This window comes from Argentina silus, assembly GCF_951799395.1.
Source record: "Argentina silus genome assembly, chromosome: 19".
NCBI classification, from domain to species: domain Eukaryota; kingdom Metazoa; phylum Chordata; class Actinopteri; order Argentiniformes; family Argentinidae; genus Argentina; species Argentina silus.
Window position 1 is genome coordinate 10,019,766 of NC_139673.1, and position 22,500 is coordinate 10,042,265.

General features: G+C 44.8%; 2 protein-coding genes across 4 annotated transcripts in view; both read left to right on the forward strand.

Moving 5' to 3' along the window:
- Positions 1 to 4,577: 4,577 nt before the first annotated feature.
- Positions 4,578 to 9,827, forward strand: cmtr2 (cap methyltransferase 2). Of its 3 annotated transcripts, none has more exons than XM_083691413.1 (3): positions 4,578 to 4,640; positions 5,501 to 6,765; positions 7,808 to 9,827. In XM_083691413.1, exons 2-3 carry the CDS (start codon positions 5,518 to 5,520, stop codon positions 8,876 to 8,878), a joined length of 2,319 nt encoding a protein of 772 aa, XP_083547539.1. In that variant the 5' UTR covers positions 4,578 to 4,640; positions 5,501 to 5,517; the 3' UTR covers positions 8,879 to 9,827. The 3 variants fall into 3 exon arrangements, with proteins under 3 accessions (XP_083547539.1, XP_083547538.1, XP_083547537.1); XM_083691412.1 differs by having other exon boundaries at positions 4,593 to 4,891; XM_083691411.1 differs by having other exon boundaries at positions 4,593 to 6,765.
- Positions 9,828 to 20,905: 11,078 nt separating this feature from the next.
- LOC310819986 (purine nucleoside phosphorylase-like) overlaps positions 20,906 to 22,500 on the forward strand; it is a 7,192-nt gene continuing 5,597 nt past the window's right edge. The window contains exon 1 of the mRNA XM_083691442.1: positions 20,906 to 21,020. Coding sequence (XP_083547568.1) covers positions 21,001 to 21,020 — 20 coding nt within the window. The 5' untranslated portion in view covers positions 20,906 to 21,000. The remainder of the gene's footprint in view (positions 21,021 to 22,500) is intronic.

Consider the following 22,500-nt stretch of genomic DNA (forward strand, 5'->3'; position numbering starts at 1 on the left):
GTGAGAGTTATGTCAGTGGGGAAATAATGGATATATTCATGCATAAAGAGGCATACATGGAAGCAACCCATCAGCCTGCTGACAACACTTGCCTGCACACATGCGCGCATGCACACACACACACATGTGCACGGGCACACACACGTGCACGTGGACACACACACACACACACACACACACACACGCATACACACACACACACACACACACACACACACACACACACACACACACACACACAGTCTTATTCGGTCTCTAGGGTAAATTAGGAAGTCTGATTCACTGTTTGAATTAGGGTTTATGAGGAAAAAAGAATCCCATTGCCCACTCGTCCTCCAGGCTCTTCTCTTCCTCTTTATGCACCTCTTCCTCCTCTTTCTCATCTATGCAGTGACTTGTCAGTGAACTTGAAACCTAAATACAGTGCCCTCTGTAAATAATGAGACATTTACTATGAGGTTAATGGATAGATTGTCACCCTTATTATTTAAGGATATGTTTGTACATGTTGGTTTCACCACTTTTTAGACATCCTCCCCTTATTTCAGGGCACCAAAGGTAATGGGATGATTAATATAATGTCCAAATTAACTCATGTTTAGTTTTTGGTTGGCAATCCTTTGCATGCAATAACTGCCTGAAGTTTGTGACCCACTGACCCCACCAGACGCTGGGTATCTTCTCTGGTGATGGTCTGCCAAGCCTGGACTGCAGTCATCTTCAGTTGTTGTTTGTTTTGAGGTCTTTTTGCCTCAAATCTTATCAGGAAATGAAATGGATGTTCAATTGAATTTAAATCTGAAGATTGACTTGGCCAGTCAATAACGTTTCTGAAAAACACCCTAGTTGCTATGGCAGTATGTTTTGGGTCATTGTCTGTATGATGAAGTGCCATCCAATGAATTTGGAAGTATTGTCTTGTACTTGAGCAGACAAGATGTTTCTGTACACTTCAGAATACATTCTGCTGCTGCTGTCAGCAGGTACATCATCAATTAAGAAAAAAGTTAGTCAGCTCTAGTGGCAACTATACAAGCCTAGAAATATATCTAAAACGAGACACTGACAGCTCTTTTATGCCTGCACAAATGATGTGATGGAACACACCGGAATAGAAACACAAACAGAAACACCTGTCAAGCTAATTGTCCCATTACTTTCAGTGCCCTGAAATAGGGGGACTATGTATAAAACGTGTACACTGTATATAGATTATATGAATACACTCAAGCTGTGTGCCGTATTCATAATGGACTATGTTCAGAATGTCAAGGGGACATAGACAAACATACACTGAAAAGGTTCTCTCTTTTACACATTCATTACCTATCTCTCTTTGAATTACACACAAAATTACCATATATAGCAACAAAAGATGTATGTGATGTGATGTCAAAGTGAGGAATGTTGCTCTCTCTCCCTCCACTTCCCTCCTCTCTCTCTCTCTCTGTCTGTCTCTCTCTCTTCACACACACACACACACACACACACACACACACACACACACACACACACACACACACACACACACACACACAAGGTGACAGTCCTCTCCTTCACCTGGTCTACGTGGCAATTATGATCCCCAGTTCAGCCAAGAGGTCAAGACCCCCTGTCATTATGGCGATAAAGGCTTTTAACCGTAGAGATAAAGGCTTCTCATCTCCATAATAATGATCATAACCTCCTTAACCCTGTCGCAAGGAAAGCAAGGTCACACACACACACACACACACATGCACACACACATGCACACACACACACACACACACACACACACACACACACACAATGCATAAACTCACGTCCACCTATGCAACAGCACATACCATACACATTTCCACACACAACAGTGACAGCATAATATCTACCTAATCTTATTTACCCTTGGAAAATGAAATTCCTTAAATTCAATAAATTAACACTATTACGAGACAATTTAGTCATTAAAATATATTATTATGTAAATTCTTCAGTCTGCAGACAACGGAGCTGACCATGGAGCATTTAATCAATGGGATGGTGGTAAGATCACAGACACACACAATCTCACACACACGTACACACAAACTCTGACAGCTAGCAAGCTGACGGCAGGAAATGGTAATGAGCTATTGCTCTAACGGAAGGAGAGGAGATTGGGGTTTGTGCAAAATGTCATTAAAATGAAAATCAATGTTTTCGCTTTTTTGTCCTCTGTATTGGCAGTGAGTGACTGGGAGGGAAGCACTGTGCTCAGATTATCAATCCTAAACACATTTAATCCTCTTAGTCATGCATAATTTCCTTTGTTATATGACTGTCAGGCTCTGTATGTATGTGTGCGTGTGTGTGCGTGTGTGTGTGTGTGTGTGTGTGTGTGTGTGATTTGATTGGGGTTTATTAAGACATCTCAACATTCAGTATTTCTTCTGCTCGGAGCTAGGATATTCATATTTCTATATTCATATTTCTTGCCCTGTGACCTGTGGGCAAGCAGGCTACCTAACTGCATCAGGTCTAGCAGTGCTTGAATAAAGTTCATGACGTCACTCTTGACATGATTCTTCCTCAGATGAAAAGTTTGATAACGTAGCAGCCACTGTCTGTCTCTATTTTCACATGTGTATTTCTGTTAGTTAATATGTTAATTCGAGGGGGAAAATGCAAACTATAATCTGTGGCAGATATTCTAATTACAGTCAGACTGCTGTCGTCCATCATTGGTAATGAGAGGGATTTCTGTCCCAGCGGGAAGCTCATCAGAGTTGGATCTCTGTGTTATGAAAAAGATGAGATAAAAGGAGGTAAACAGAGAATACATCGCCTATGTGCATAAATAAATAACCCTACATGTAAGCACATCAAAAACATGTTAGGAACATACTCACACTTGTTTTACATAGCGCACGCACACACACACACACACACACACACACACACACACACACACACACGCACGCACGCAAAGACACACACACACACACAGGTACACACACGCACACACACACACACACACACACACAAATCTCTCTGCCTTCAAGCCAAAGTTTCCACTCTTGCACCGTATTATATAAGAGGGCAATATGGCCACCTAATGGGGGATGCGTGTAACACACACCAATGAGCCCAGCTGGGCCCAGAATATACCACAGTACGGTGCAATACAGTACCTAGGCTACATCACTTGTCACATACAACCAGTGTGGACTCTCAACCAGCTAGACAAAAATGTTTCTCTGTGTTTTAAATCGTCTCCCCTCCTCTAGTCCTTCTCCCCATCTCTTCATCTATCATTTGCTATCTCTCGGTCTCCTTGCTGTTATTCAGTAATTGAGTTGACAGCTGGAGGATACTTTCATCTCCGTTCTTCCTAATCAGATGTAATCGGATGTTCACAATCATCAGGGGGAAAGAAAAGTGCAGAGCAGAAGGAACGAGTGTGTGTGTGTCTGTGTGTGTGTGTCTCGCCACTAGTACATTCACATATGAGGGCATCAAAACGCCCGCCCGTTTCCAGCATTGAGCAGCAGTATCATTGTAACTACTCAACGTGACAGTTGAAACGTAATGCTCCCAGCAACACACATATTGTCAAGACAAAAACACATGCATGTACGCACGCACGCATCCTAAGCAAATGCTTGTCTCTTCGCCTCTCTCTCTGACAGACAGATGGGCAGCTGTTTAACAGTGGAGTACACAAATTACAAACACGCACACACCTACACTTACACACACACACACACACACACACACACACACACACACACACACAAGAACACGAACTGAAAGAGACACAGATGGAAAAAGGTCTTCTAATTCAGCTATGAGGGCTCTTTAAGTGGTTTCAGTAATAATTCCAAATGTAGAAGATGGGAAGATGACCTCATGCTCATGAGAAAAGGGAACATATTCATTTTGTTTTTTAATTAAAACGTCTTTGCTCTCCTTGTTGAGGCACCAAAGAAATGCCTTACTCTCTGATAGTTCCACAGCAGTTGATGTGGGAACATCGTGTGAGACAGAACACAGATGTACATGCCTAGGGGCAGTATGGGTAGAATGCACTCTGTTCTCATGTTGTTCTCTCAGACTAATAAACGAACCATTAGCATGTCCAATTAAGGCCATTACAGCACCCCTGGCTCCAGTCCCCAGGCTGAGACACAGGGAGGACATAGGCTTAGGGTTAGGACAAGAAACCTGGTTGAACTGTTCCGAAGTCAAGGGTTGCTGATCAGTGGCACAGGGTCGGACCAAACTGGTTCTGAGTCAGTTGCCGACATAGGGTTCTATTTTCAGCCGGCGCAAAACGGGACGCAAATTCAAACGCAAGGCGTATTGGCAATTCGCGTCGGCGATAACTGCGTGTGGACACAACATAAAATCTAGGGTAATAGGGAGGAGTGGGGGAGCTAATAAGGAACGAATGGGAACTAATAAGGGACTCACTGTCACTGTAAAAAAAAAAAAAAAAAAAACACGCATGCAATCTGTCAGAAACAACTCCAGGCTGCAGCTCTCCGAGGCTCACTGCTGCAGGAACCAGGCGGAGTCCAAAGCAACAGCTGAGCTCGTCACGTGACAGCTAGCCAACAAACATCACGATGGATCAAAGTTAGCGCCCCGTCCAGGAAACTTCCAACTTTAAAAGAAAGGTAACTACGTAAAGCCTGGCATCATATGAATGAATTGCTTGCAACTTGAAGGATGATGAAACGATCCCTTTACGAGCGGCGATGGACCGTAGTTCGCTAGCTTTGATTGCTAGCTGAACTAGCATATTCTACAAAACCAAGAAGCAAGGCCCCAAAACACCCGACTCTGTAGTTTGCTGCTAGCCAGGGAGAGATCGACTCAGATCAGCTACTACTAACGGTACTGGGAGGTCTGCTGCGTTTATAAACGGGTGTGTGATACAATAGCCTTCAATAACCCACGTTGAAACATTATATGGCTTGTCGTTATTGATGAAATGCTGCAACTAAAGCTGTTTTATATGAATAACCTTGTTGCTGTTGTTTGGGGTTTGTGTACTGTAATAGATGTGTTGTCTTGCAATCAAAGGCTGGCACATGTTGTATGTATGTATGGTTATTCATGGCACAGTTGTGAGCTAATGCAGAGAAACAATGCCCACATAACAGGCTTGCTACTGTTTTATCTCATCTTTGTATAATTTCAATTAAGGTTTATTAATGTAGTTTAGTTTTGATACCAGCCAGGGTAAAGAAAATGACATGTCCTTAGGGCTTCACATCACTGTGTGTGTATCAAACAGAAATCTACCACCACCCAAGCATGCAGAGCTAGGACACAGCATTAATGCATATAAACTAAAAAGTCAGCAAATACAAGTGTAAATAAAATGGAAATTTTCCCCCAGATATAATCTATATTATGCAGTGTAAGCAGGGCCATATGCGCATTGTATAGTGCTGTAGATCAAATCACAAATTGGTTGGTGGTGGGGTTTGTTTTTCTTTACGTAGTTCTCTCCCTCTTTCTTCTGCTGCAGGGCATCGAGTGGAGAGGATGAGTCGTGGCCGTGGGGCAAGGAGGAAAGCAGGCGGGCAGCAGCCCACCGATGTGGAGGCCTTTGGCCCAGATGTAGTCACCGAGGTTAAAGAGCTCTTCAGTAAAGTCAGGACGTATGCCAAGCCGACCAATGGGGAGTGGCGCATTCCTGACCCCAGTGAGGCACTAAGACACCGTCCCCAGGAGCATGCCTGTCTGCAGGCTCTGAAGACGTCACTGAACGCAGTGAAGAACCAGCTCAGTGATAAGAACGTGGAGGTCTGGCACCAACACACCAACTCCACCAACCGAGCTGGCAAGGTCATCGGCATCGTGCGCTCGGCTGCCAATGCCGAGATCTGCACTCAGGCCTGGTGTAAGTTCTATGAGATCCTGGGCACCTTCAGCCTCCTACCAGAGGCGGCGCTGCAGAGTGGGGAGCTGAACACCGTTCACCTGTGTGAGGCTCCCGGGGCCTTCATCGCTGCTCTGAACCACTACCTCAAAACCAGCCAGCACACGCACTACTGTGACTGGAGCTGGGCCGCCAACACCCTCAACCCCTACCACGAGGCCAACGGCGGAGGCACCACGATCGCAGACGACCGTCTCATCGCCAACACGCTACCCTGGTGGTTCTTTGGCTCGGACGATACGGGCGACATCATGAGCCAGAAGCACCTGCTGGAGCTGCAGGGATTTGTGGGTAACATGCGTAGCGTCGACGTCGTGACGGCGGACGGCAGCTTCGACTGCCAGGGGAACCCCGACGAGCAGGAAGCTCTCGTGGCGTCCCTGCACTACTGCGAGGCCGTGGCCGCACTGCTTCTCCTGGGCCCCGGAGGCTCCTTCGTCCTGAAGATGTTCACTCTGTACGAACACTCCTCCGTCTGCCTGCTCTACCTGCTCAACTGCTGCTTCCGCTCGGTCAGCGTCTTCAAGCCCGCCACCAGTAAGTCGGGGAACTCTGAGGTGTATGTCGTCTGCCTGCAGTATGACGGGAAGGAGGCTGTGAGACCCCTGCTCTCCAAGCTGATTCGTCACTACGGGCCGGACCTGGCTGCCAGTGAGGCGCTGTTCCCAAACTCGCTCCTCCCACAGTCGTTCCTGGAGCAGCATGAGCAGGTGTACTCCTACTTCCATGCACTGCAGGTGGAGACCATCAGAGAGAACCTGCGGCTGTTTGAGGGTGTGAGCGCCGAGCAGAGGCGACGGCTTGACTGTGTCAGAGACTGCACTGCACAGGAGTACCTGCAGCGCTTCCAGGTAGGGATCGGAATGGTTTCTGATGATCTTTTTACCCTAATGGATTTGTGTCGTTAATGGTGCAATATGTAACTTTAATGCTTTCTAATGTTCGTAATGACAGTGTTAATCAGTAGCGATCAGGGAGTGAGACCCCTTGAAAGAAATGTTTCATTTCAGCCAGGGGTGTTCTAGGGGATTGGCCTCTTAAAATCGTGCGCGCATGCAGAAACACAACAGCTAACACAATGTCCATTTCGGGTTACACATTTCTAATTAGGGATACAGATTATTCATAACACAATCTATCGATACCGATTATTTGAGGTTTGTTTACTTATTTGTACCCTGGCTTAAAATAAAATAAATATTTTGATTGCTGGCGATCAATTGGTGCATCCCTAGTACAAATAGGTAAATAAATAATTTTGGCATAGGCCGATTGAGTTATGAATAATCAGTGGAGCTTCATAATGAATTTGGCATTATGACAATGGCAAGAACTGGCAGATTTCCAACAGACTTTACGCACAGTTCCTTTAAAGGTGCCACAGCTTGAACAAAGATGTTTACTGGTGCTCATGTGACCATTGAAAGTTGTGGAAGAGCGACCGCCCACGGTTGTTAGAATAATAATTGACGAATGTAATAGATGTTCAGTCAAAGAGCTGAAGATGTTAAGATGTATGATTAGCACAAAAAGCACATCATATTAGTGCCAAACCTGGAGGGACCGGGCCTTCTCTACTGCAGCCCCCACCCTTTGGAACACTCTCCCAAAGCACATCAAGGAATCAGTCTCCTCCTTCAAACCCCATCTTTTTAAACTTGCTTTCACTGTATAGTTCCTGTCCCTCTACCATGGTCCATCAGTACTTCTATCAGATTGCTGTCTGTCCTCATAGTTTTTGATTGCTTTATTTCTTTTTATGATTGATTTGTCTTCTCCATGGATATAAAGTGTCTTTGAGTACTGAGAAAAGCTCTATACATTTATTCTGTATTACATTCCAAGCAGGTTTTTGGTGAAATACTGACTTCTTCCGCTTGACCCTGTTTTTAGGTGTGCTCATTGCCGCGGGGCCGCTGGCTGTCCCGTAACACGGTGACCCCGGCCTGCTGCAGTGTGTCTGGTGGTCGACCCCTGGGCCAACGGAAGCAGATGGGCTCCTTCAACGAGCGGATTGAGCTGCAGTCCCTGGGCTGGAGGCAGCGTGTCAGGAAGGGTCGCTATGCGGCCTGGTTGCAGGAGCACTGCCCTGAGGGCGCCGGAGAAGGCTGTGTGCTGCCAGGGCCACTGTGGGACTGCAACATGGGCTCCTGGTATGTGGTCGTGGGCGCTGCCCTCTCCGCAGTCAGGAACTCTCCCTTCTGTGAGGGGGCTCTGCTGAACCACCTGAATGAAGCCCTGGAGCAGATGACACTTGGCGCAGGGGTGAACGGGTCAGCAGCATGGGCTCAGGTCCCCCCCTGTGACTCCTGCCCAGCGGTTTGGCCTACCTCCATACTCTCCGAGGTGGCAGGTCTCTGTGACATCAAGTCCTGCCATGGGGACAGGAGGAGACACTGTCTTGTGTTTGGCAGTGAGTCGTTGTGGGGGGGCTGTGAGGGGCAGACTGGGGGGTTAGAGGTGGAGTTCTCTCCTGAGCCCTCGTACCCCACTGCAGGCCGGGCAACGCTGCATGACGGGGAGCCAGGGTACCAACAGGAGCTGCTGGGCTGCATCCTACTCTCCCTGCGCCGCATGCAACCAGGCGACTCCCTCCTCCTGCCTCTCCTCTCTGCCCTTACGCGTGTTACCGCGGCAACCATCCTCTGCCTGCACCTGTCCTTCAGCTCCGTCAGTTTCAGGTGCCCCGCCCCCTCAGGTGCGGCCGGGGCGTTGTTGGTATGTGTGGGTTTCTGCCCTGAGGCTGCTGCCAGGCTCCTCCCCCACCTCAGTGACCTGCAGGACCGTATGGGCTGCCTGGCAAATGGGGAGGAGAACAAGGACAGTCTGACCTCTGGTGGTCAGAGGCAGGTCCTGCAGTTTGTTCCCATGGAGGAGGTGCTCAAGGAGGGGCTGACAGAGTTTCTATGGACCATGAACTCTGCCATCGCCCGGCAACGGCTGCACCTACTCATGCAGACCTAGCTGGGATCAGTAGGGGATTCAATGGTGTTTACAGATCGGAAGGAACCAGATGTGTGTAATCAATAAGTCAGTACCCGCTGATTGGAGAGCTAGGTGGAGGGCTTGGTTCCACCCCCCCGGTCTCTCCAGGTCTGCAGGGGTTATGGGAATAGGTGGGGGGGTTGTTTTAAGACCAGCCAACTGTTATAGTTTTGGTAAGGGTTAACGACAATAAAGTAAAAAGGGATATGGTCACTGAAAAGAAAGGCATACTTTTGGATAATGATTCATCTAAACAGCTGTACTGATGATCGGATGTACTGATGATCTTGCTATGAAAATCAGAATTTTTTTTCATTAATATCAACAACTGTCTGTTCAAATTGGGACAGTAAATGTATTTTGTCACATTTATCTTGAATTGAGGGATGCATCAATGTATGTTTGTGAGGGTAAGAGTTAAAAGCCTTTTTTATTTTTTTTATTGTATTGCTTTCCTGTGTCACCAGACGTGAACTAATGTATCGCGTGAGTCTTTCCACCTGGGGACTGCTGTGAAGGCGAGCAGCATGTTCATTCATCAGCACTCAGCATTGTTCCGCGGTGGTTAGAAGAAAAATAGGTCTTGGTCTGACTCCAACTCTTAACAGCCACCAGACCCCATTTACACCAGGTATTAAACCAGACATCCATACCTGATAATTAATGATCCTATTGCGTCCCCCTGTGTCTGATAAGATGCCACATTGTGATACCAGATATAAACAGGGTCCACAGCATATTCTTTGGTTGCGGGGTAAAGAGTGCGTTTGTATATATGTATAGCTTTAGCACTAATTGGTTAATGTGCCATTGTAAAATCGCTTACATTCTTATTTTTCTATATTTATATGCATATTTACTATTTGAGGTTTTTTTATTTTTGTGCTGGTTGAGTTGCCTCAATAAAGAATGTGTGATTGCACTGCCACTGAATCCCCTTCCGTTTTTCTTCTTTGAGTGAACAGTGGGTTCGATTTAATTATTTCTATTTATTTTCAAGATGATTTCTGTAGTAACAACAAAGGCTCTGGAAGCGAGCCATTTGTGAAAGCCAAGAAAAGTCTTCATTAGCAGGAGCTGTCAGAAAAAGCCTGGCATCTTCATGGAGAGCCTCCACTTCCTGAAGAGACTTTTCAAAGGTTTACAAAAAGCGAGTGAGCGAAACCCCCAGAGGCTCCCCGTAATGAACACAAGCTGCTGAAATCAGGGTAAAGAAGGATACTGGGAGATGATCCTCCATTCTTTCTCTCTCTCCCTCTTACCCTCTCTGAATTTGTAAAACCATCCAATAGCACAATAAAGCACACTTCTGAGTTACCTCTCTGAGCTTTGTGTTTGTACAATCCAGTGACATTTTGGCTGTAGGTGTGGATGTTATAAGATACACTGATACACAAACTACAGTAGGCCATGTGATGAGAGATTGGGAGGTTTCGTATGGGGAGATGTGCTTGTCCCTGTGAGACTCAGATCAGCTGAAGCCATGTCGCTCCCCAATGTGCTAATTAAGGCTCCCTGTGAGTGTGTGTGTGCGTGTGCGTGCATGTGTGTTAATTAGGCAGACAGAAAAGTAGTGACTTAGAGTATAGGGAAGACAGTGACAGTAAGGCTGAAAATGCCTGGACAGCAATGGGGACCCTGTCAGCTCATGAGAGACAGACACAGATTGCTTTTTTCTTTTTTTCTTTTAACATTTCATTGCTTCACTGCTGACCTTTTTTTGCCAGTCACTGCTGTTGAACACCATCAGCTTCTAATTTTCTCTCTGTTCCACCCTTCCTCTCTCTCTCTCTGCTCCCCTTCCTTTTTCTCTGTCTCCTCCCCCACTCCTCCACCACCACAAACCCATCTCAGCTGATTTCCATATCTGTGGAGTAGGATGCTTTGGTGAGTGTAGAGAGATCTAATGAATCGTTTTAATGGAACCATTGAATGATTCTGGAGTAGAATGCCTGCAGAGAGAGCTGATGCTTTCGCTTCGATTAACCAAATCCCCTCACCATATGTGAGTGAGGAGAGAGAGAGAGGAGAGAGATGGGGTTTGGATTGAGAGGGGGAAGAGTGTCTGCGGAGTTATGTCATATCTGAACACCTAGCATCTCCCCCGGCACAATTCACACGTCAGTGCCTACTAATGAAGGACTGACCAGATGTCTGGATGAAAATGAGAAAAGAGAAAAGGGCTAGAAAAAAAAAATCCTCCCTTTTGCAGGTTCACTCAGATGAGAATCAGTGTGCATGTGTGTGTGTGTGTGCTCTGTATGGGTGTTTGTGTGTGTGTATCGAGGCAAGAGCAGATGAAATAACTGGAGAATGGCATTTGTCTTTGTGTGTGTGTGTGTGTGTGTGTGTGTGTGTGGCTCTGCCTTAGTGTGTCTTTGATCAGAACATTGTTGTGTAGCTGAGGTTAAGGGATCCCCTTTGATGGATGTCTTGTTCTTTAGAGGGTCACACACAAACAGACTCACACAAAATCCACCTCTGCTAATATCAGTCATGTCAATAGAATGTTTTCTTGAGGTTCCATGCTTCAAGTGAGGCTATAGATTAGCATTCAAAATGAGATCAGTTTGCACAATGACACACCCACCCTTCAACACACACCTACACTTGAACACACTACAAACACCCACGCACGTGCGTACACACACACACACACACACACACACACACACACACACACACACACAGTTTAAATGCAGTCCACTTTGGCATAACTCAGCCAGTCAGTCAGTCAATGCTGATTTATTTACTGTACGCACTGAGGCCTGTTATAAGGTCATTACCCACACATTGCCTCTACTCAATAAATCACATTTTGAATTTCACACACACACACACACACACACAGACGCACACACAGACGCATGCACGTACTGCTTGCACACACATGCGCGCGCGCACACACACATACACACACTAGCTTGGAGTTACTCAAGGCATCAAAGAAAAGCAATATCAATTTGGTAACGTTTTGTCTGTGTGAATACTAAATCACAGTGGTACAGTTTTTTGAGAGACTTATTAAGTGTACGTATGACATACAGTACAAAGGAATAGAGAGAGAGAAAGAGAGAAAAAAAGAGGATGAGGGATGATTAATGAGAAAGAGATAGAGATGGGGTCAAGTGATTGTCTTGTGTTTAAATCGAATCCCTTTTCAGTGCAACTGTATCTCTACTGGAGGATGAGCTTGTGCATTGTGACCCAATATTGGATGGAATGGATAACCACTTTCCCCGGTCCCCTCCTCTGTGGATGGATTGTACACTTGGAGCCTGGAGTCCAGCTACCTCCCAATCTGTGGGCTTCTCCTTTGATAAGACCTATTGTCCATCTACAGATAGAGCTGACCCAAGAACCAGAGAGAGAGAGGCCAAAGAAGGAGATTCGTGTGGGGGGGGGGGGGGGGGGAGCCTGCCCTCCATATTTATGGGGCTGAGAATGAGGTGAACCTCTTTGGCTCGGTGGGTGTTGCGTTGGGGCTTGTATGGGGAAATGAACTGTAAAACCCACTCTTCTCCTCTGTGATGTTGGCCTCCACACTCCAAGGCCTGCCCTGATTTACCTGCTGTGTGTCTGTGTCATCCCCTGGGAGCCCGCATGTGAGAGAGGCATGTTGCAAGATGTTCTGCTCATCAATGATCTCTCCAACACTGGCTATGACTGACAGACTGACAGATGGAGGAGCATCACAATGACAGTGGTGTGTGTCGAGATGTGGGTTGGAATTGCCTGAGTTTTATGGTGACAGCGTTGTGGAATGGTAAGAGTGTCAAAGTGTTGGTGTTTGGGAATGATGGATTTGGGATGTGTTTGGCGTTTGGAAATGATGGATTGGTGGTGTGTTGGAGGTTGGGAATGATGGAGTGTGAGGATGAGAGCCCTGTTCCAGTGCCGGTGTCCCTTGGGACAGACCATCTCCCTGAGACACAAGGATGCAGATAGAAACACACAAGACCACAGCTATGAAAAGCTGTTTTCTGTTGCAGTAAGACAACAGCAGGATGGAGAGGCGGCCAGTCACCCTCCCCCATCTGCAGCTAGTGTAACTGACAGCACACTTGCTCAGAGAGAGAGAGAGAGGGGGGGGGGGGGGGGGGAGGAGGAGGAGGAGGAGGAGGGGGGGGGATAGAGGGAGCGGGTAGAGAAAGAGGGAGGAAAAAAGAAGAGAAGACAGAGACAGAGGGAGATCAAGGGAGACATGAGAAGGGAAGATGGAGAGAAAAAGAAGAATAAAGAGAGGAAAGAGTGTGGAGAGGTTTCTAAAATCAGGTAATGCTGATGTAACTCTGAGCCCATTCTCCCTTTTCCCCAGATGCACATTGGAAGCAGAGCCTTCTGGGCTCAGACTGGGAACAGTGAGTGAATCTGGGTTAGAGCTCTCTGCATGGTTCCTCAATCAACATAAAAACAAAACAATACAAGAAAACAATATAAGAGGCGCACATTAGACAATATCATACAATTGAGTAGAGTAGAACAGCAGCATAATATATTATTATAGAATAAACATCATATCATATTATACAGTATAGTAGAGTAGAATAGAATATTGAGAGAGAGAGAGATAACCAGATGAGAGCACTGTGTTAATTAAGAAGCCAATGCTCAAGGCTAAGGAAGGTTTGATCAACTTAAGGCTCAAGTCTTTTTAATCAGCATTATGGGATTAACAATCAGGATCTGTCGGGGAAATAAGAAGAACATTCATCTGTGTTGGAGAAGCTGCCTTTGTAATGGCAAAAAAACGACCAAACGGCTGTTGTCCAGTGACTGTCCAGCCATTAAGTCACTATGACAATAAACAAAACAGAGAGGGTTGGCAGGGGGGTTGACCAGAGCCCAATCAAGAAGTGACCAATCAGGCGAGAACAATAGTGGTGCAGTAGAGGTTCACAAATCTCCCTAGATGGCAGGTGTTTTCCATCAATAAACAACAACAACAAATTAACCTCTGACACCTAGACTGAATTGGAATATCAATCTTAGTCGTTACTCGAAAATATTGCATTCTGCCCCCCATTCAAGTGGGTGGTTTTATGGATTCAGCATGTAAATCATGTCGGACTATCTTAGACGTATTGCTGACTCCAGATGGTCCATAGATTTTGTCTTTTTAAACAGTTCTTTATCAATGCAGTATCTCCTCGTGTATTTACACACTGTCATTCATTTGCCTGATTGAACAAATGAGGCCTCTGTGTGTTCATGTTTCCTAACGATTTGAATTAAGCATTTACTGATTTAATTAACATTTCTCTCCTAATCTTTGCTGACGTGATGAGTTCTGTGCGCGCGCGTGTGTGTGTATGTGCATCTTTGTGTGTGTGTGCGTTTGAGTGTGTGCTTGAGTGTAACTGTCTGTGCGCTTGTGAGTGTGTGCTTGTGCGTGTGCGCTTGTGTGTGTGTGTGTATGCGTGTATGCGCACGCGCACACTGGTCCCATAACACACTCAGTGCCTTAGGTGAACTTGTGTCCCGGTTGTGTGCTGGCACAGAACCAAATATTTGGAAATGAACACACTCATAACAACCCACTGGAGCCTGCTCATCAGACCAGACCAGAGTGTGGACGGCAGCTCCAGCAGTGATGAATGCTTCAGCGTTTGTATGTCTTATCAGATGAGGAACTGGGTCTTGTTGTACAGGTTTGACTTGTCTGTGCCGACTCTGATCTGTGTTCTCAATTGGTTGCACTGACAGATGACCGACAGATATCATCTCTCTCATCATCCGCCTCCTCACATGACATGGGCTCTGATAAGTGCACGTGTGAGGTGACGCCTAGGTGACACAATTCCCATTCTCATTTTCCCTCTGTTATCTCTAATGTCTTTCTCCAAACCCCTAACCGCCCAGACACACAGACACAGGGTACACATGATAAACCTCCTCCTTGCGCCATCCTACTGCTTACACAGTGTTGGACATCCCAGTCATGCGCCCATGCCCTCTGTAACTCTCCTTGTCTGTTACTGTAAACGCTGTCCAGCATTCCGCATTGCAGTTGTGTCATTAGCGTACTGTTGACCCCATGTGCAGGGGTCTTCTATTCAATGTTTTCAGAGCACTAATTGGAGGCCATTAATTGGCATTATTAATGCTGTTTCCATGGAGCTGCAGGCCTTTTTAATTTCCTCATGCCCCTCATTGAGCTCACCCACCCACTCCTTTGGTTGACATTATTGGACTCGCCCTCTCACCACGCTAAGCGTGCATCACAATGAGGAATCGTTAAAACTGATGCAGTACAGCCTATTTATAGTGCTGGGGTTTTCTGAGCCACAAAATGGCCACTGGGGCTGGTGATGGCTTTTGATGTAGACCTCTAGCATGCTGATCCGCCTCATCAATGCTCTCATCATGCGTTTTAATCCCCCTACAGGTCTAACTGGCGATGAGCTTGAACACATCTCCTAAATTCCTGATGTGATGTAAACCCATGTAACGTTGACCTTGGCAGTAGATGTAATAATAACCCACCAAACACTGTCATATATTGTAGTAGATAACGTAGACCAAAGTAGAATGTCCCAATATGATGTATACATGTAACACCATGGAAGAAATTGTATGTTAACCTGGCCCAGGGTAATGTGGTACTGTCTCTACTGTAGCTAGCCTTAATGGTTAGCTGGCCACTCTGCGTTGTGTTGTGTTGTTGTTTGACTGGCTGTGTTGGTTCCCTCACTGCAAAGTCACACACAAGTGATGATGGTCAAAGGGGTTGCTATGTATTGCTCTCAAACAAACACTTCCGTTGTGAGTGGAAATCCGATTCGGTGTGAATATCTACTCAGGTAGCGTCTATTTCTGGGTTATTTCCAGGTTTTGATATTGCACAATAATCTGAAGTATGAGTGTAAGTGTATTTAATGGATGTTTTCAATTATGCAATTATAGTGCTAATATGTATTTGTATTTATGGATCATAAATTAGGTGTAATTTAGCTAATATGCATTTGTATCGAGCTAGATTTATGTAATGTAGAGTATCACTACAGTATTTATCCAATTAAACATTAGGCAGCCATAAGCACTGTTCAACTCAATCGTTAAATTGAAATCACCCAAGTAGATTTTATGATCCATAAAGCTAGCTCGATACAAACGCATATTAGTTAAATTACACCTAATTTACGATCCATAAATACTAATGCATATTAGCTAAATTGCACCTGAAAACATCACATCACATACATACTCATACTCCTGATTATTGCACAATATCAAAACCTGGAAATGACCCGGAAATAGACGCTACCCAAGTAGGATTTCCACTCGCACCGTTCATATATTCAAACATTAAATTATCTATATCATATAAATAATAACAGTATTAGCTGGTACAGTACACTGACTGAACTGTAAGTACAGTAGGATGCTAGCTCTACAAAGCTCTCGAGCTAGCAACTTAACCTCTATGCTTATCATAGTCTGCTATGAATATAAACATTATGAACAAACAAGATCCATGTCATGTCAATCAGAATACATCGACAAACACTCAAATGCTACCAAATACAATACATATTAGGAATTCCTCTCAGAAAGTGGTGAAATGCTTATTCACAGTCGGCACTTGGGGGGGATACAAGCCCGGGCTAACTTGTCTCCCAAGTGGCGGGACCATTACCCTGACCCCAAAACTTGACACAAGAAAATAATATTATTCTCAACTTGAATCAAATGTGCTCAGAATTACAAAGTGATTTCATTAAAACCATGGGAATTACCTAAGCATAGGGTTATATTGGCAAAACCATAAAGCATCTTAAATGCAAACAGCATATTCAAATGTGTGAAATTACAATTAGACGTATTCATTGTTAAGATATTTCCCAAAAAATAGATGGAGCAAGAAACTGGCTCCAGGTAACTCTATACTGTACACATTCCTACATCAATTGTTGCACTTTAACACATCAAAATACAAAGTACGATTCAAAACACTGTCAGTTAAAAACATGTTGAAAGTTGATTAAAAACTCAAGTATAAGACTGTTTAAAAACAGCTTGTAAAAACAGGGCTGGGCTCATTAGAGTTTGCATGAAATGAGTATCTGTTTTCTCTTTCTCTCTCTCTGGGGTTTGCCAGCTCTCCTCCTGGGAAGGGCTGATCATATTGACCTCTTTTCTCCTCCTGAACTCCTCCCTCTATATAATCTTTGCTTCTCCCATCATCCATTTCTGTCACTAGTCTGCATGATCCAGTCCCTGGTCCTAGACTCCACATCTCCTGGTTTTGAAATTTCCTCTGGGGGCCTGAGGCCATCAGATGATTCCACAGCCGAGACACCGTCCTCCACTTCCTCCTGATGTATATCCAGAGGCAGGTTGGTGAGCTGGACTGTCTTTTCCTCCTCAGCTCCTCTCTACCTGAAGCGGTACACTGGGAGTTTCGGATCCTTCCAGACCACTTCATAAGGGTCAGATTCCCATCTGTCAGCCAGCTTCTTTTCCCCTCACTGTGTCTTGCTGGCCAGGATGCGTTCATCTACTGACACAGGGGGAGCCCTTGATCTTCTTGTCAAACTGTTGTTTCTCATGGGATTGCTCCCTAATGGCGTACCACTGGGCGGTCTCCATGGACTCCCTCAGGTCTTGCCATAGTTCCCTGGCAGACGGGGGATTCTACCGAACATGAGGTAGAAGGGGGCATAGCCAATTGTATCGTGGTTCATTCAGCTGTCACTGTAATTATGATCTGGGGCCACTTATGTTTCTCACAAAGGGGCGAGGCTCGGAGCATGCTGCCTTAGGCAAGGTTAAAGTGTTCCACACTTCATTTCCAGCAGGGTGTTAGTTACACTGTAGAGTAGGCCCTCAATCACTTTCAGCTTCCTCCAATTTCTCATCAGTCTCAGCACTCTTGCATCCTTTCTCACATCTGGAGGGACCCTGTTTCCTCTGTACGTGGTACATGACTCTCGAGATGGTGCTGTCCTCTTCCTGCTTTCTCCGGAGCGCCGCATGGCCCGGAGAGTTCTCTGGGAGTGGAGGAAGAAGATGTTATTTACTGCCTCCATGCTTTCAGTGTACTCTGGGCTTCACATCTACTCTGGACTACCTATTCTCTGCTCATACTCTGCGGACATATGACACTGTGTGAGCTCGCTATGTCTGTTGCCTGCCATTCTCAACTCTCTCTGGTAGCTGTCCAGCATGTCCTGCACCTCTGATATGGACCATTTCTCCAGGGGCTTGCTGCTGAAACATATCTACGTAGCTAGACGGTCTTCAGGGAAGTTTCGATTGAACAGCATTGCAGACAGTCAGTAACTAGTGCCATTGTTTATCCTGAGCCAGTAGTCAAACTATGTTCAATGCTTACCAATTATTTAGCAGCCCACAGTGTCTCTTATGTGGATTTAGGCAGCATTTATGTTTGCAGTTCGATGCTGCTACATTTTGATTCAAGATTCAAGATTCAAAGATTCAAAGTGTTTATTATCATATGCACAGCAGAAAACATGTTTCACTGTACAACGAAATTCTTGCTTTGCTGTCCGCAGAATGCCAACCAATGTAAAATATACAATACTAAAGAATATACAATATATACTAAACAAATGTACAAGACAGCAAAATTTAAGGCATAAAATAAAATAGCAGCAATAATAATAATAAAACAGTGCAAATGTAGCAGTGCAATTATGCAAACTGGAAAGTTCAGTTATTGAGGTAGTACGGTTATATTAATCTCCTATGGGTTGTTTAGGAGTCTGATGGCAGTGGGAAAGAAGGTGAGTTACTTAGGCACTAGTAAAACATTTTAGCAATTCGACTAGCAAACAGGTAATTTTACTAGCTTGCTAAATATAAGATAAACATCATCTAGAGGAGTGACGGGGGAGATAGCCTCACCAAACACTGCCTCTGGGTCATACTCAAGGTTGTAAGGGCTGTTCCTCTGCAATCTTCACATTCTTATTTCCTCTGTCCATTCGCCACTCCCTCATTGAAATGTTGCTTTGGTTCCACTGACCTTTTGTAAAGGTAGGTTTGCGTAAACGCCTCCCATTCATAGACATTTACATTTATCACTCTTGTCCCCAGGGAATGTGCCGGTCTCTTTAACCTCTGATTTCACAATGGAAATTCAACAATTTCACTGATGTTTTGGGTACATCATTACATATAAAAAGGAAGTTCAAACCACCTAGAGAGTTAAACACATAGGCAGGTATAACATTCCAAATTGAGTCTGGGTCCTTAAAAAACATTTAATTTTGAAGGAGGAATTTAGGGAGGTAAAATCCAGAACATTAAATCCACCAGAGCAAAGTTTGTTCATCGTTTACACTCTTTTTTATATAATGGATTTTGTTCTTCCAAGCAAAATTAAATATTTTGGTCCAGACACCCTTTGATACATCCAAGGCTAATGCTGTGTAAATTAGTCTAGAGAGACCCTCTACTAGCAACCAAGGGCCTCCCTGTTATGGACTATCTACTGTACTTACTGTACCAGCTACTGTGTTTACTGTACCAGACGATTATTGTGTCTAAAGGATTTACGCATAATTATGAAACGGTATCTTATGTAATAACTCAATCTGATTGGTTGACAGCTGTGGTATATTTGCCATTTACCCACGCCTCTTTACCATTCTATTTGAATTATCACTGCACTCATTGACAATAATAATCCCCCTTTCCCTGCTAAAGCATTGGTAACTCAACAAGATTGAGTTATAAAAACACAGTTGATAAAAACACAGTTTTGACTGTCAGCATATCAAATGTGGTCGATTACCAGCGCAGGGAACCTCTTTGATAGTTACAATGTTTCCATTGTTTCAGCCATGGGTGCATCAACGACGCTGGCACTGAATTGCAACAAGTGGCAGCAGTCACATCCAATGACATTCCTGAGGGTGTAGGAGTCAGCTGGATATGAGGGTGGGCACATTTTGCTAGGGGGGTCCAGGGGCATGCCCCCTCCCTGGGAAGATAAAAAAAAATAAAAAGCTAATTTCTAGTGACTTTTGAGAAGAGTATACAGAGATATCTTAACTCACAATTGAAGCAAATTACAAATGCATTACAAAATGTCATTTGTGTCGCCTGAATTATAGAATAAAATAATATAAAAGGCTATCTTATTAAAGCAAGGCAAGTGAAAGGTCTTCAGTTGCTTTTTAAAAGAGCCAAATGTGTGTGTGCGCGTTCTTTCCTATGTTCAATGCTTACCAATTATTTAGCAGCCTGCAGTGTCTCTTATGTGGATTTATGCAGCATTTATGTTTGCAGTTCAATGCTACTACATTTTGGTGAGTTACTTAGGCACTAGTAAAACATTTTAGCAATTCGACTAGCAAACAGGTAATTTTACTAGCTTGCTAAATATAAGATAAACGTAATCTAGAGGAGTGACGGGGGAGATAGCCTCACCAAACACTGCCTCTGGGTCATACTCAAGGTTGTAAGGGCTGTTCCTCTCTAAGTTAGTAAAACATTTTAGCAATTCTACTTGGCTAATAAGTTAGCAAACAGGTCGTTTTACTAGCTTGCAAAATACAAGATAACTTCATAATTTTCTTACTGTTGTATTCTGAACAGTCTTGCTGCATTTTACCACAACATTTTAAATATCCAGTTTCATCTAGTCTGTTATCTGTACCTGCCTGGAGCTGTCACTGTGTACACTGATAGTGCTGGCTAAAACGAGAAGGATGTAAAACTTAAACAAATGATATTATTGGTTTATTTGATTGAGGTGTACTTGGTTGTCATTGCTGTATTCAAATCAGATCCCCTGGTGACCTGGTGTGGGGGGCCTGTATGTATATACATATAAACTATATAGGTCTATGAGTAGAATAGTTCTATACCTATGGCGTGTTTTATGCATGCAAATTGTAGTAGGCGGTCATTGATGTAGCCTTCAAACTGCCTAATCTCGCCAGTCAACTTTTTTTGCAATTCCACTGTCAGTCACGAGCCAACCGTAGAACGGGCCTAGTATCGGTCGGTGTCAAAACTCCGCCCCGCGGGAGGACAACCCCGAGATTTGATTTCAGTAACAGCCAGAGGAGCTTCGTCACCGCGCATCAACAGAGAGAGGGAAATAAGCCTAATCAACAACCGCCGAAATGTCATCCGCCAGTGAATGGTAAGAGAAGCTAAACGGCAACAAGTGGAGGATGTCGGTTTAGGAAGGGCAGAATCGATCATAACTCATTCAACTGTTCAAACGATTCGAAATCGCAGTTAACACGGGCACCGCCATATCATCGCCATAGCAACAGCGATCATTCACCGTTGACACCGTGAGTGATAGTCATTTGAGAAAGCGGATGAGTCACCGGGGAGTGCAGTATCTCTCCTTTTTTTGAGAACATACCCCGACCATAGTGACAGGTAGATAGCCTAAACGACCTTCCTATAATATGACTCAAGGTGGAGAGAATAAGATGGACTGCAGCAGGCTTGAATTCTATTCTATTCTATTCTATTCTATTCTATCTAAGCCTGCTGCAGTCCATTTAGCATGGAATGGAATGAGGAGAATCCACCTAGGAAAGCCAGTGCTGTAAAAAACAAATGAGCGAATCAAGAAAGGGGAGAGACATTCAGTCATGTTTGGACAGTTTCGAAAAGTCTATTAAACCGAAATGTACGCAGTCCGTCGTCACAGTAAAACACAATCTAAACCCAGATTCCCCCCTGCTCGTCCAGCCCAGGGCAAAAATAGGCTATTGAAAAGTTGTCAGTCTAGAGTAAGGTAGCCTATTTCTGCAGAACAAGGGCTGCCAGAGACATTAGAATTCAGAGTGTATGCCTCTCTCGACTACTGCCAGCTCCTGGGAAACAGGGAGCAGCAGGGCTTTTGTTGCAGCCGACAGCATTTGGCATTCAAATAGGCCTAGGCCTACTCGGAGAGAAAAAGGCTTCTATGAACTGGCCAGCCCTCTCCCCCTTATGCATTCGTCGTGACCAGCCAGGATCAGCATTGGTACAGCAACCAGTGTCAGGACCCTGGACAGCGCCGGGACATTGGGTGATCGAGTTCCCACCAAAAAACTTGTAGGTTCAACCTGGGTTCTTTTGCTGAGAGAGAAATCTTGTTTTGCTTTCGAGACATTGTAGGAGGAATTTCGAGCATACTTAGCACATGGCCAGACTCAACACTCCACGCACCTTATCTTATCTCGCTTCATATTACGTATGGTTTGGTTTCTATCTCGCACTGTCTGTGTGTTGCTTTTACCTTAAAGCTTTAATTGAATGCAGTATTTGATTGTAACGAAGAAAACTCATGCACTTGGGAGTTTGAAAGTCAGGAGAAGCGTTGTCGGGTGAGATTCTGGTAGTGAGCGAGACGCGGTCGGGCCTCTGTCGGGACAAGCTCTGTGTGCGGTCGGTGGCAGCAGTGACAGACAGACGGAGGAGAAGGCGCAGCGCAGAGATCTTTATCAGCGGTGAGAGGTTTCAAAATGTTTGACCCAACGGCGACCGTAATTGCGGCTCGCAGCAGTGCCACTGATTTAAATTGAATGCTTCGAGCATTTAGTATTCGCGAACTCTTGTTGGCTACCCGCCAACGTGGCTGATCAGATTGACAGGTTTACCTATAAAAACCTTCTTCAACA